Raw genomic sequence first — 12,596 nt, 5'->3', positions numbered from 1 at the left:
GTAAGGGCTGGGACTCCTGCAGCTTCTCCTCTGTGGATACTCTTTGCAATAGGTCATTGCACTGTCACGCTGCCCTAATATATGAGCATTTACACCTGCTAGGAAAAAACGAGTCCACCATCCCCCTGGTGCGGCCCCAAGCAGTTGCATTCAGTCTTTTTATCATCGAAATAAAAATGACAATGACAGCAGAAAATGGCCGCTCTCGCTGGAGCTGGGCTAAGCTCGCCACTTCAAAGGTACTTTTATAGCATCCCTGGAGTGTCTAATAAAGGACGCCTGCTCTGAAAGGCTGGCATCTCTCCTGGAGAGCTGGGGAGCGTGTGTCTTTAGGGGCAATATTTACAGCATTAAAGGGCTCCAGGGAAATGGGAGCAAGAGTTACAGCTCATTTCTTTTCCTTTTATTTCCATAACTGTGCAGGCACGTTTGTCTCTGGTTGGTGTTTTGGGTCACTGGAGTAGATTTTGGAGTTGTGGGCATGATTGCCAGGTGCCTGCAAACCCATGACACTCAGGGTTTGCCTGCCTCCTCTCCAGAGCTTTCTCTAGGAGACACAACTTCATTGTGACTTGAGGACAGAGATTCCTAGAAGTCCAACTTAAAATGCTCTCTGCTTTCTGTGCAAGTGATCTCTCCTTGTTCTGCAGTGAAATCTGGTGTCTTCTGCCCTAGCCTTGGGCTTCCAAAGTCATGGTCTTTAAACCATGTTTTACTGGGACTCTTAGACTTACTGGCGTTTGGCTATTAGGGGAAAAAATGAAGAGATGTTTTGTGCTGGAACCAGCTCCAGTTTGTGGGACTTGCTGTAAAGATAAGGGCTGGCAGGCAGAGCTCACTGCCCTCCTTCCCGGGACTGGTGGCTGCAGACTGGAGCTTGAGTTCAATGGTGCGTGTCTATGTGGGGGGTTTTTTTGTTGTTGTTGTTTTGTTTTTGAACAAAACCCCCATTCTACATTTTGTGTTGGTTTGTGTAGGGCAGTTGACTCAGTTATTAAAACCTTCCTGGCATTTGCCTGTTCTGTTGTAGGCTCTGGTTGCCTGTCTGGCAGAGGCAGGGGAGCAGTCAGTGTTTAAGAAGCTGCTGAACAAAGTGAAGGATGCTCAGGCCCTGGATGCTCAGACTCTCGTGTCTTTACTGAAGCTGTTTCAAGACGCAAATCCCAAGCTGAGAGCAGCTTTGCTGGAGAGGGAACAGAGCAGTGGAGAAGCCCTGCAGCAAACAGGTAGAGAATGGGGCAAAGTGAGTGGACAACCTTATAGGAGAAGCAGGTTTCCAGAAACCCTGTATCCTTACTCAGATGCAGGTGATTTATCACGTTCTGGCCAAGATCCTGGAGCATTTCTGTCCTACAGCAGTGGGCTTTGGAAGCACAGGGCTCTCGCCATTGCTGCCTGGAGGGCTGGATCGATGGCTGCACAGCCAGCGTGGGTCAGAGCACAGCTGAGCCTCGGGATTGAAAGCTCCTTTCTTACTTGAGTCTGACAAAAAGCAGTGGCCTTGCAAACCTGGTGTTAACCTCCAGCTTGCTTTATGGCTTTGTGCTCTGTTAGATAAATGAGACGTTTTCCTTTCATAGAGTTTAAAGAGAATAGTAAAGTGATTTTCCTCTGCTGCTTGTGCTTCGGATAAGCTTTGCTATTCACTTAGATCTTTCACAGAGTCTCACTCGCTTCAGCATCCTGTCAGTTCCTTCAGACTGACTTGTTTCATGACTTGTGTTTCTGAATCCTTTTCCCTCCAGAGAGCACAGACAAGGGAGAGACGCTGTCCGCTCGCTTGCTGAGATGCAGGGAGGAGCTGATCCAGAGCGTGACACAGCTGAGCCCCATCATAGAGTTCCTGGAGATGGCTGAAGAGGGATTCCTGACTGCCTCAGAGAAACGGGTAAAAAAATCTGAAATAAGGAAAACTCTGTGGGCAAGAGGGGGTATGTGTCTGTGTGTCTGCAAGGCAGTGTTTTACTGCATCATTTGCCAAGTGATGTACCAGCCTCACCTGGCAATTTCACCTCCCTTTTGCACCATATGGACAGACTGTGTGTGTTGTCTCAGGTCCTTCTTTGCTGAACTGAGGGAACAGTGAAAGCTGAGGTGTTTGACAACCATATCCTGGGCTGCATCAAAAGAAGCGTGGGCAGCAGGTTGAGGGAGGGGATTCTCCCCATCTAGTGAGGCCCCACCTGGAGCACTGCATCCAGTTCTGGAGCCCCCAACACAAGAAAGACATGGACCTACTGGAGCGAGTCCAGAGGAGGGGACAAGGATGATCTGAGGGCTGGAGCAGCTCTGCTGTGAAGACAGACTGAGAGAGTTGGGGCTGTTCAGCCTGGAGAAGAGAAGGTCCTGGAGACATCTTATAGTGGCCTCCCAGTACCTGAAGGGGCTCCAGGAAGGCTGGGGAGGGACTTTGGCCAAGGGCAGGGAGTGGCAGAACAAGGGGTGATGGCTTGAAAGTGGCAGAGGGGAGATGGAGATGAGATGTGAGGAAGAAGTTAGTTGGTGTGAGGATGGTGAGACAGTGTCCCAGGTTGGCCAGAGAAGTGGCTGCTCCTCCCTGGAAGTGTTCGCGGCCAGGTTGGATGAGGCTTTGAGCAACCTGGTCTAGTGGAAGGTGTCCCTGCTGCTGGCAGGGGGGTTGGGACTGGATGAGCTTTAACGTCCCTTCCAACCCAAACCATTCTATGATTCTAAGGCCACCTCAAGACCAGGACAAACACTACCTGGCAGAGTGTCAGGCTGCCCCTGCAAGCAGAGCCTGGGGCAGAAGAGGTGCCTGGTGCTCCCCACAGGCTCTGCAAATGCCTTTTTGTGAGCCTGGAGAAGGCTTTGCAGTGGAGTTTGCTTTCAGCAGAACCACTAGTACCTTTGTGTTGCCTGTTTGCCTGTGAGGTCCTTGTGTACATGGCCATCAGCTTACCTCTCAGCTGACCTTCCCAGCTTTAATTCTTTTCTCTAACTCTTACCACATAGTTGCCTGCAAGAGTAGCGCATCTGACAGATTTTTCTGTTTATTTTGTGATGTGTTGAATGCAGCAGTTGGTAGGGAGGAGTGTTGTTTTCCTGTAAGCAGTTGCATTATACATACTGATTTGCAGAAGCCATAAAGGATGAAATATTGTGTATAACCTGCTTTCCTTTGTGTTTTGGGGGGAGCTGGCTATACCCTGCCCATGCAGCTGAAACTTGCAGGTTGCCCTAGCATGCTGCATTCAGTACGCAGCTTCCAGACCTCCTGTCCTAGTTTGGCCACATCATAGCAAGTGGAAAGCACTGTTGTGGTCAGTGGCATGAACCATGTCTACTTTCTGTCTGAGTGAGCCTGACCAGAGCTGCAAAAGGTGGGCTGAGAACTTCTGCCCATCTGATAAGTCCCTCAATTAATGTCTTGCTCACTTGCACCTGGTTCCTGACCAAGTATCTCGTGTGGAGCATCCCTGAATATGGGCACAGTTCGGTGCAGGAGGGACGAAAAGGGTTTTGCCAACAGAGGCATCCACCTTGTCCTCATGGGCTGGGGTGTGACTGGCAGCTGAAGAATTTTCCTCTCTGAAGGCAGCGTGGCTGAGCCTGGAATGGGGATCTGAGAGGAGAAAGTGAGGTATGAATGCCTGTGGTGAGTTGACTTTGCCTGAATGCCAGGTGCCCACCAAGCTGCTCTATCACCCCCCTCCTCAGCAGGATGTGGAGGGGTAAAAATAAGATGGAAAAACCCCAGACTCATGGGTCAAGACAAAAGGCAGTTTAATAGAAACAAAGCAAAGCTGCACATGCAGAAGCAAAAGAACAAAATGTTTATTCTCTACTTCCCATCAGCAGCCGATGTTTGGCCACTTCCTGAGAAGCAGGGCTTCAGTATACGCATAGCGGTTGCCCCGGAGGACAAACATAAATAACGAATGCCCTCCCTTCCCCCTCCATTCCCCTAGCTTTTATATCTGAGCAGACATCATATGGATGGAATATCCCTTTGGTCAGTTTGGATCAGCTGTCCTGGCTGTGTCCCCTCTCAAGACCTTCCCTACCCCCAGCCTACTGGGTGGGTGGGGAAAATGTAGTGCCAACCTTGATGCTGTGCAGCACTGCTCAATAGTAACCAAAACCTGGTGTGTCATCAACACCTTTCTAACTACTCCTACAAAGCCCAGCACTCTGAGGGCTGCTATGGGGAAAATTAACTCCATCTCAGCCAGACCCAAAGGATTTGACATCTGCTGAGGATATTGTGGCTGTCAGCAGAGACCCACACATGGGTGCCTGGAGCTGAGCTCCTAGCCATGAGAGCTGCATCAGCAGTGGGGAGATGGGGGTTTTTTAGCCTGTTCATGTTGCAGTATGACCTTTCTTTAAAAGGCTGCACCTTTTCCCTGCACTGTTTCCCTGCACTGTTCTTTTTGTCTTCATGAAATTAAGTAGTTAAAATGCAGCCATTTTTTATCTCCCCATTGAAAAAAAAAAAAAAAAAAACAAACCCAAACCAAACCCAAAACCAAACCCCAACAATAAACCCAAACTAAAGCCATTCTGCCATCATAATTCTTCCCCTTCGGCACAGGATCCAGCCTTTCATTGCATCATCACTTACTACGGCACTTGTACCTTGTTCAGTGCAGGGATGGTGTTATTCAGTATTCTTTATTACCCTCTTCAGTCACTGCATATTCCATTTGCTACAGAGCCTCCAAACTCTGCTCTGGGTACAAAATCCTTCTCTGTGGGATCCCTTGGTGCTCTTGTCGCTCACAGGTTCCCAGCAAATAACAAATGTGTTTGGGGAGCGCTCCACTGAGGCTGGGTGCATGGCTTTTTCCCTGCTGTAGCACAGGAAAATAAGGCAGAAATTGTAGACTGACCTTGGAAGTTCCCTTTTTTCAAGCTTGGTTTATTTGTTTATTCCACTCCTACCCCCCCTGGCAAGTGCTTAATTATTTTAGAAGTTAAATTGATTAAAGCAGTGGGCCTGTGGCATATGTGCAGTTGAGATCTCTGGTGTCTCAGGTGTGGTACTGGGAAAAAGAACGTGGAATTAGCAGCCACCTCTGAAGGTTTCATCTTACCTGATTCATCCAGCATTGCATGAGAGCTCTGGGCTGGCGGAGACAGGATCTAGTTCTCCAAGGGTTCATAAAGAAGAGGCTTTCCTTTTTCTTCTCACAGTCACTGCCTCATTAGCTACACATTTATTCAGCAAGACAAGCATGAGTTTTATGTGTAACAGCCTTTTTTCTAGGCAACTGGATTCTTTCTGTGCCTGGTCCAAGCTGTGCATGGAGTAAGTCTGATTTTCTTTGCTGGAAAACCAGTACATGATGTGTTGTGAAGCCTCCTTGTCAATCCCTGTGTTTCTGGAGAACTTTTTACCTAGCATTTCTATTTTTTGAGTGCTCAATGCTGTGGTTTTATTAGTGTTTCCGTAATGTGGAGAGGTAGGGTGGCGGATTTGGAGGATGGTTTGGATGCAGATTATCACTTAAAAGAAATAAACTTGGATAAAAGGAAGAGCAGGTAACCTCTCATACATCGTGTCCCATGGCTTAGGTCATTGCAGAGTTGAGAAGGACCAGTCCAGAGGACAGCCCTGAACCTGGAGCATCAGAGTAGCTGGAAAAACACTGATCCTCTCCTTCTGTCCAGGCCCTCTTCTAGAGGGAACTTGAGCACGCTGAGTGATGCACTTTCCCTTCTGTTTGGCTCCAGTGCCTACATGACTTGGTGTTCAAACCAAGCTGCTTCAGAGCTAGGACAGGTATAAAAGACAACATGAGGAAGGTTACTGGCCATTGCAGGAGCAATCTTAACTAGATGCACTGGGGGATGGAGAAGTCCTGTTGCAAGAACATGTTTTCTGACTCTCTCACCTGATTGTTGTCAAAATGAATCTCAAAATGTCAGTGCTGCATCCTCCGCTGCCAGGGCCATCACTTCTGTGCCTGTTGACACGTGCCTGGCAGCAGTGGTAGGTTACAGCGTGAGCTCTCCAAAAGGATGCTGCTCTTGGACCCTTTTCCGTGTTTTCTTCTTAAAAGGCAACTTCAGACTGAGTGATCTAGAGTCAGTTCAGTGTGAATTAGATGGGACGATATGTCAACAGGTTCGCTAACAGAGTTTTGGCTACAAAAGAACAGATTTTTAGAAATAAGAGTAATTAATGAGATCGACTGCTCTTAAGAGCTCAGGAGAAGCTGTTGGATCAGTTTCTTTTATGTTAAAGGTAGGAGAACTGTCTGAAGTTTGCATCCTCAACAAGAGAGGGGAATTTCTATGAGAGGTTACAGACCTGAGTGAATGAATAACTTGAGGAAGAGTATTAGGACCTGCAAGAAATGGCTGAAATGTCTGACAGGCAAAGAAATGTATTTCAGAGGTATGAAGAGAGTCTTGTGGCACGTCAGGCTGCTGGGCATCACAGCCTATATTGAAACAAGCAAGAAACATTTGTCTGATCAGGTAAAGAAAAAGAATAATGAGAAGAGATGACCCTCAAACTCATGACTGAGCCTAGGAAGAAATCCAGGAGAGACATGGAAACAGAAATTCCCTGCAGCTGAAGTGAAGCCACAACTCAAAGGGTATCCCTCAGCAGACTGGAGGAGCTGAGACGTGTGGCTGTGGAAGTGACAGCAAGGTTTATTACTGTATTTTCCAAGTTGAGAGTGGTCTCTGCAATTGATGACTAGGACAGGCATGTGGGAGAGGGAAGCAGTGATGCAGGCAGCCAGCTCTGTGAGTGCACAGGAATATGTGTTGGGACAGGCTGGGGGATGTATGTAGCTGAAGCACTGTGTGTAAGCAAAAAAAATGGGATAAAAATGCAGCAAAGGGTGTTCAAATAAATTGTTTCTGCCTGACCTGGAATCTTTATTTGATAAGATAAAATTGAATTTTTCTGCCTTGATCTAGACTTCAGCAAAGCATTTGAATTTCATGTGAAGAAATTGTTAAACTAGAGGAAGTGGTGATATTAAAAAAGATGGATCTTGTTGGGAGGTAACTACAGATTGTGCTGAAGGCAGGACTGGCAGGTTGGAGCAAGGTTGCCAGTGAGATTCTTGGCACATACTTAATATTAACACTAATGTTATTGACACAAAAATATCAAATTGTGCTTAGCAAAACTTACTGCTCTGCAAAACCGGGATCCTTTGTCCACACAGAGGAAGATCTGCAGGAAGCAGAAGAATTACACGGCTGGAGGACTAAGTAGTGGGACCTGAGTGACGTGGCAGTATAAGGTGAAGGGTGTGCAGTTAGATGCAGTAATGAGAACTGAGAATTAAGACCTCGTCTGAAATTTCTGTGTGCAGTTCCAAAAAGGTGAATTCGTATTGAAGCAGAGACAGATCTGCAGTTGTAAGATTGGGGGAATGGAGAAGCTGTTTTATGAGAGGAGCTGCCTTTTTTAGACAGTGAAGTGAAGACTAAGAGACGATATGATTGTGCTCTTATAAAGAAATTGGAGAGGAAGGATAGGGTAAACACCTCAGAGTTTAGAGGGCTTTTGAAAGCTAAAAGATAATGTTGGCACATGAACAAATGGGTATACGCTTGCCATGAATAAATTTAAGCTGAAAATTAGAAGAAGCAACAGGGGAATAAGACTGTGGAAGAGCTTTCCAACCAGGGGAAAGGGAGCAAAAATGTAACTAGTTTTCGGACAGATCTTAAAGATTTTATTAATGGGTCTGTGTAGTGTGGTGCTGCAGACAGCAGCGAACTGGGCTGGTGACCTCCAGAGCTTCTGCCAGTCCTACATTTATCATAGAATCATAGAATGGTTTGGGTTGGAAGGGACCTTAAAGATCATCCAGTTCCAACCCCCCTGCCAGCAGCAGGGACACCTTCCACTAGACCAGGTTGCTCAAAGCCTCATCCAACCTGGCCTTCAGCACTTCCAGGGAGGGGTCATCAACAACTTCCTTGGGCAACCTGTTCCAGTGTCTGACCACCCTCACAGTGAAGAACTTCTTCCTAATATCTAATCTGAACCTACTCTCTTTCAGTTTAAACCCATTTCCCCTTGTTTTGTCATTAGTTGCCCTTATGAAAAGTCCTTCCCCAGCTTTCTTGTAGACCCCTTCAGGTATTGGAAGGTATTTCAAATGCTCAGGAGCACAGCGTTTGCAGAGAGGAGTTCAGCCTGTATTTGTCAACTGCCTTTCCCTTGTAGGGACCTTGGGGGTATCATAGTGGCACACTCAAATTTTTCCAAGCTACAGTGATTGCATATCACATAAGAGATGTCTCATGTGGCCTCGTCATAGAAATAATAATTCAATTAATAGGATGCTTATTTAAATAACGAGAGTCTTTTTTTTTTTTTTTTTAATCTCTATATCCCTGTCTTTTGATGACAAGCAGAAAAATTAGGGAGACAAGGGAAAACAGACTGCCAATTTAAGCAGCATTTGCTAAAACTATTAAATGAAATATTGTTTTGAACCCTGTCTTTAAGTCTATTTTTGTTTCCTTTGAAAAAATGTTTTTTGCTTGTCAGCGACTTCTAAGAGCTAGACTTGGTGGAAGAACCTACCAGTGTAGTTTTCAAGGTGACACACGTCAGATATACCTGAGATGTGTTTAGATGTTCCTGTAACTAGCACCCCATAACACCTCCCAGTTAATCAAATTAGTGGAAGCAGTGAATATGGATTTCTTGCAGTCCTGGGTACTGTGATACTGCTCCTGTTTCTCTGATCTCTGTTCAGATCCAGGAGCTTGTAGGAAACTCTCACAAACAGGTTCTTGACTTTTTCTTTCTCGCAGGTAGTTTTGGATTGCTGTGAAGGTGGCTCTCGGAGGGAAGCCATGGACAATCTGCTCAGGAAGGTGGATGAAGAGAAAACGCTGAAAGCAGAAAGTTTGGTCAAACTTCTAGGGGCTGTGAAAGCATCATTCCCTGGTCTCCACCTTCTGCTAGACAACTTGGTGGCAACAGCAAATGTCTCTGATGGCAAAGGTATGGGTACACTAAATTTCAGTTGCCTGACTGCTCAGTTCAATGAATTGGCAGGAAGTTTGGATGGTTGTCTGGACTTCAGCGTGCTTTTATAATCTTACTTTCATGTAAAGGAATGGAATGGCCATTTTATGCAAACAAAAATGGTCTGGGAGCACTGGGGTAGGACTGTGCCAGCAAGGAAGCCCCTACTTTGCAATGAAATGAGCACTGTTGGGCAGAAGCCTGTTGGGCTCATTCACTGAGTTTGGTACTATTCGGGTAGAAACTAGGATGTCATACCTGGAAAACAGGAGAACTGTTCCCTCCAGTGTCAAACTACTTCTTAGTTTTCAGTCATTTAAAAGCAGCAGCATGTATCTCCATGATAAATAGGATGATTTTCACTTAATAAACCCTTCATAGGTGAAGGCATCTTTACCAAACTCTGGTCCATCAGTGACTTTAACTTCGAGTACTTGCTGGCTTTGAAAGAAAATACCTAAAACTTCCCCAAAGTCGTGGATGTCTTGACGTTAAATACAGACAATGTCTTGCCTTGCTGCTGTCTTTGTGAATTCCTTGTGATTGAGGGAGATTGTGAAGAAAATTTAGTTGGGCTGTGCTCCTGTCCTTGCTTCAGGTGGCATTTCTGCACATCATGGTCACTGACTCGTGGTCTCCTGTGTGGAGCAGAATGTGCTGATGGGAATCCCACGTTTAGTGTCCCCATTAGTCATCATGATCTTGGAAAGCTAGTCATAGAATCATAGAATGGTTAGGGTTGGAAGGGACCTTAAAGATCATCTAGTTCCAACGCCTTCTACTAGACCAGGTTGCTCAAAGCCTCATCCAACCTGGCCTTCAACACTTCCAGGGAGGAGCAGCCACAGCTTCTCTGGGCAACCTGTTCCAGTGTCTGACCACCCTCACAGTGAAAAACTTCTTCCTAATATCTAATCTAAACCTCCCCTCTTTCAGCTTAAACCCATTTCCCCTTGTTCTCTCACTCCCTGCCCTTGGCCAAAGTCCCTCCCCAGCCTTCCTGGAGCCCCTTCAGGTACTGGGAGGCCACTAGAAGGTCTCCCCGGAGCCTTCTCTTCTCCAGGCTGAACAGCCCCAACTCTCTCAGCCTGTCCTCACAGCAGAGCTGCTCCAGCCCTCGCATCATCCTCGTGGCCTCCTCTGCACTGGCTCCAGTGGCTCCATGTCCTTGTGCTGTTGGTGGCCCCAGCACTGGAGGCAGCACTGCAGGTGGGGTCTGAGGAGAGCGGAGCAGAGGGGCAGAATCCCCTCCCTCCACCTGCTGCCCACGCTGTTCTGGATGCAGCCCAGGGTACAGTTGGTCTTCTGAGCTCTCCTTCTTTTTGTTTTGGTGGGATTTTATTGTTTGTTACCTGCCTATATTGGTTCAGGGACTCAAGAGTCCTCATCTTTTGACTGGTGGGACAATCTTCCAAGTTTGGATGGGTTTCGGCACGCCCCTGAGCAATTCAGGCAGAGAGGCAAATTTCACAACTCTGAAGGCACATAAAAATTAAAAACTAAATTAACATGCAGTGAAATGTAAATGAATGTTTAATAGGAAGCAAAACTGTGCTCATAACGCTGATAATTTCCTCTGTAGCAAACATTCCCGACAGGCAGTTTGCTTTGTCATTTGTTAAGCACGACTGCTTTCTTGAAACACCAGACTCCCAACATGGTTAATTATCTAATGGTAATACCCATTCCAGGGAGGAGCATTCCTTAATTACATAGAGCTGAATCTCCTCAAATTGCAGCTTGAACAAACAGAAGCACAGATATTTCTTATTGTGGAAATGAAGAGGGAAGGAATGATTTGAGCCACTGATGGCAGCCTTTGATGTCCTGTGCTGTCCTGCTAACAGAAAGGAGGATGAATGTCTTCCACGGTGGTGCAGGGCACGTTCTGGTTCTGGAGTTCATCTTGGCGTGGCAGCAGAGCTGAGAGTGCATTTGTAACCATGCAAATTTGTGTAATAATATCAGAAACATTCCAAGGGGAAAAGGAGGAAAATATATTTATTTGTAAACCATCCCCTGATCCATATGGGGCGCATCCAAGTCATACCTAAACCCTACGGAGCTCAAGTGCTTAATGAGGTTCCCTTAGCTTTGCCAGGCAGTAGACTCCTGTCTCCAAGAAGTCTTTGCCCAGGGAGTTTTTCATATTAGCTTAAAATTTTCCACTGGTTATTCCCACAGCCTGCTATTGCCTCTTTCACCATCCTGGAGAGCTTTCTCTTCTTACCCAGCACTATATGTCCTCTGCGTCCCAGAGACAGTTTTTCTTTTCACCAAACTGTGTATTTAGCTGCTTTTCTCCCAAGTAGTGTGATTAATAGATTGTTCTGCTTGGTACTGAACCAAAATTTTTAAAAGACCTAAGCACACAAGCAAAAAGCACGCATAGATGTCTTGGATGAACGGCAGTGTTTTGTTTTTGTTTCTCCTACAAAAGTATAACTGCATTTAGTAACTCCAACATTGAAAAAATCCTTTTCAGATTTATTTCTCAACTAATCTGGCAACAAATACAATCATGTATTACTTTTGGTACTTAGCATATTTTGCCCAAGTCCCTTCATTATGGTGAATAAACACTGTTACTCTTCCTTGAATCAGTCCTGATACTGGGGTGTCTTTAAAGTGTTGTGGTGTTACTGTAGGGTCATCATTTCTCAGATTCATCAGGGCAAACCTCAGCAGGCCCAGCTTGGAAATAGATATCGGAGGAGGAAGGAATGAGGTTAAAGTTGCATTTTAATGGTGAAAGGGAGAGAAGAGGGTGTTACTGCCACTTTGCAATCAGAATTCTGGTTTGTGTTCTCTTAACACTTTCACCAAGGACAACTCAGCCTGGTAAGTTTTTGATTACCTTGGACCATCCAGGTGTTTGTAACATCTTCATGTTTGATAGTCATACACTGCTTAGATGGAGCATGTTGCAGAGCTCCTTCGTGGTGGAGTGGATCAAAGACTCACAGATCTCCTTCAATGAAACTCCAATTAAGAGTCAGTAATGAGGTCTTCTTGATTCCAGGGCACCACAGGAGGCAGGTGAACATATCAAGGTGTTGTTTTCACAGACAAGGCCACATGTTTACCTGCTAAGCATGACTAAAAACTGAGACTTTCTTCTTCTGGGCTCAGACCAGGACTGAGACTTGAAAGGCATTTGGGTCCCAGAGATCTATTTCTGTAGGTACATGCACACAGAGGATATTCAGTGTCATCTTTGATTTGGAGAAGTTTTGATTTGTCATGTTTATCCTCTGCTTGAAGGTGAATCCAGGTGTCCTGAACCTAAGGCTATGTTAGTGACCAGGGAGAACTGGCTGTTCTGGTGTTTTCGGTCCCCCCAGCTTTAAAGTCCTTTGGGAAGGTGCTGCAAACTGAGCTGTTCTTATTTTCATTCGCTTGCATTCAGCTAAATGGAGCCCAGAGGATTATGGAGCCAAACTGTTGAGACGATACCAAGAAAACTTAGTGGAGCTTCTCACAGACACCAAGACTCTGCTGCAGGGCATCTCTGCTGCACAGAGCCTGACTCCTGCTGAGAGAGAGGTGAGCAGTCTCTTGCATGTGTGTGACCATGTGTGGTAGTTTAACTGGGCTGTCCCTTGGCCAGCAGCCA

At 46.1% G+C, this 12,596-nt stretch overlaps 1 protein-coding gene across 1 annotated transcript in view; it reads left to right on the top strand.

Moving 5' to 3' along the window:
* LOC104532322 (zinc finger and BTB domain-containing protein 40-like) overlaps positions 1-12,526 on the top strand; it is a gene marked incomplete at its 3' end in the record, with an annotated part of 21,221 nt that extends 8,695 nt beyond the window's left edge. The window contains exons 3-7 of the mRNA XM_029087348.1: positions 1,031-1,226; positions 1,746-1,888; positions 8,764-8,956; positions 11,165-11,218; positions 12,390-12,526. Coding sequence (XP_028943181.1) covers positions 1,031-1,226; positions 1,746-1,888; positions 8,764-8,956; positions 11,165-11,218; positions 12,390-12,526 — 723 coding nt within the window. The remainder of the gene's footprint in view (positions 1-1,030; positions 1,227-1,745; positions 1,889-8,763; positions 8,957-11,164; positions 11,219-12,389) is intronic.
* Positions 12,527-12,596: the final 70 nt, after the last annotated feature.

The sequence above is a fragment of the Antrostomus carolinensis genome, unplaced genomic scaffold, assembly GCF_000700745.2.
Source record: "Antrostomus carolinensis isolate BGI_N321 unplaced genomic scaffold, ASM70074v2 scaffold23091, whole genome shotgun sequence".
NCBI lineage: Eukaryota > Metazoa > Chordata > Aves > Caprimulgiformes > Caprimulgidae > Antrostomus > Antrostomus carolinensis.
The sequence above is the reverse complement of the archived record's forward strand: the minus strand, read 5'-3'. Positions and strand labels throughout refer to the sequence as shown.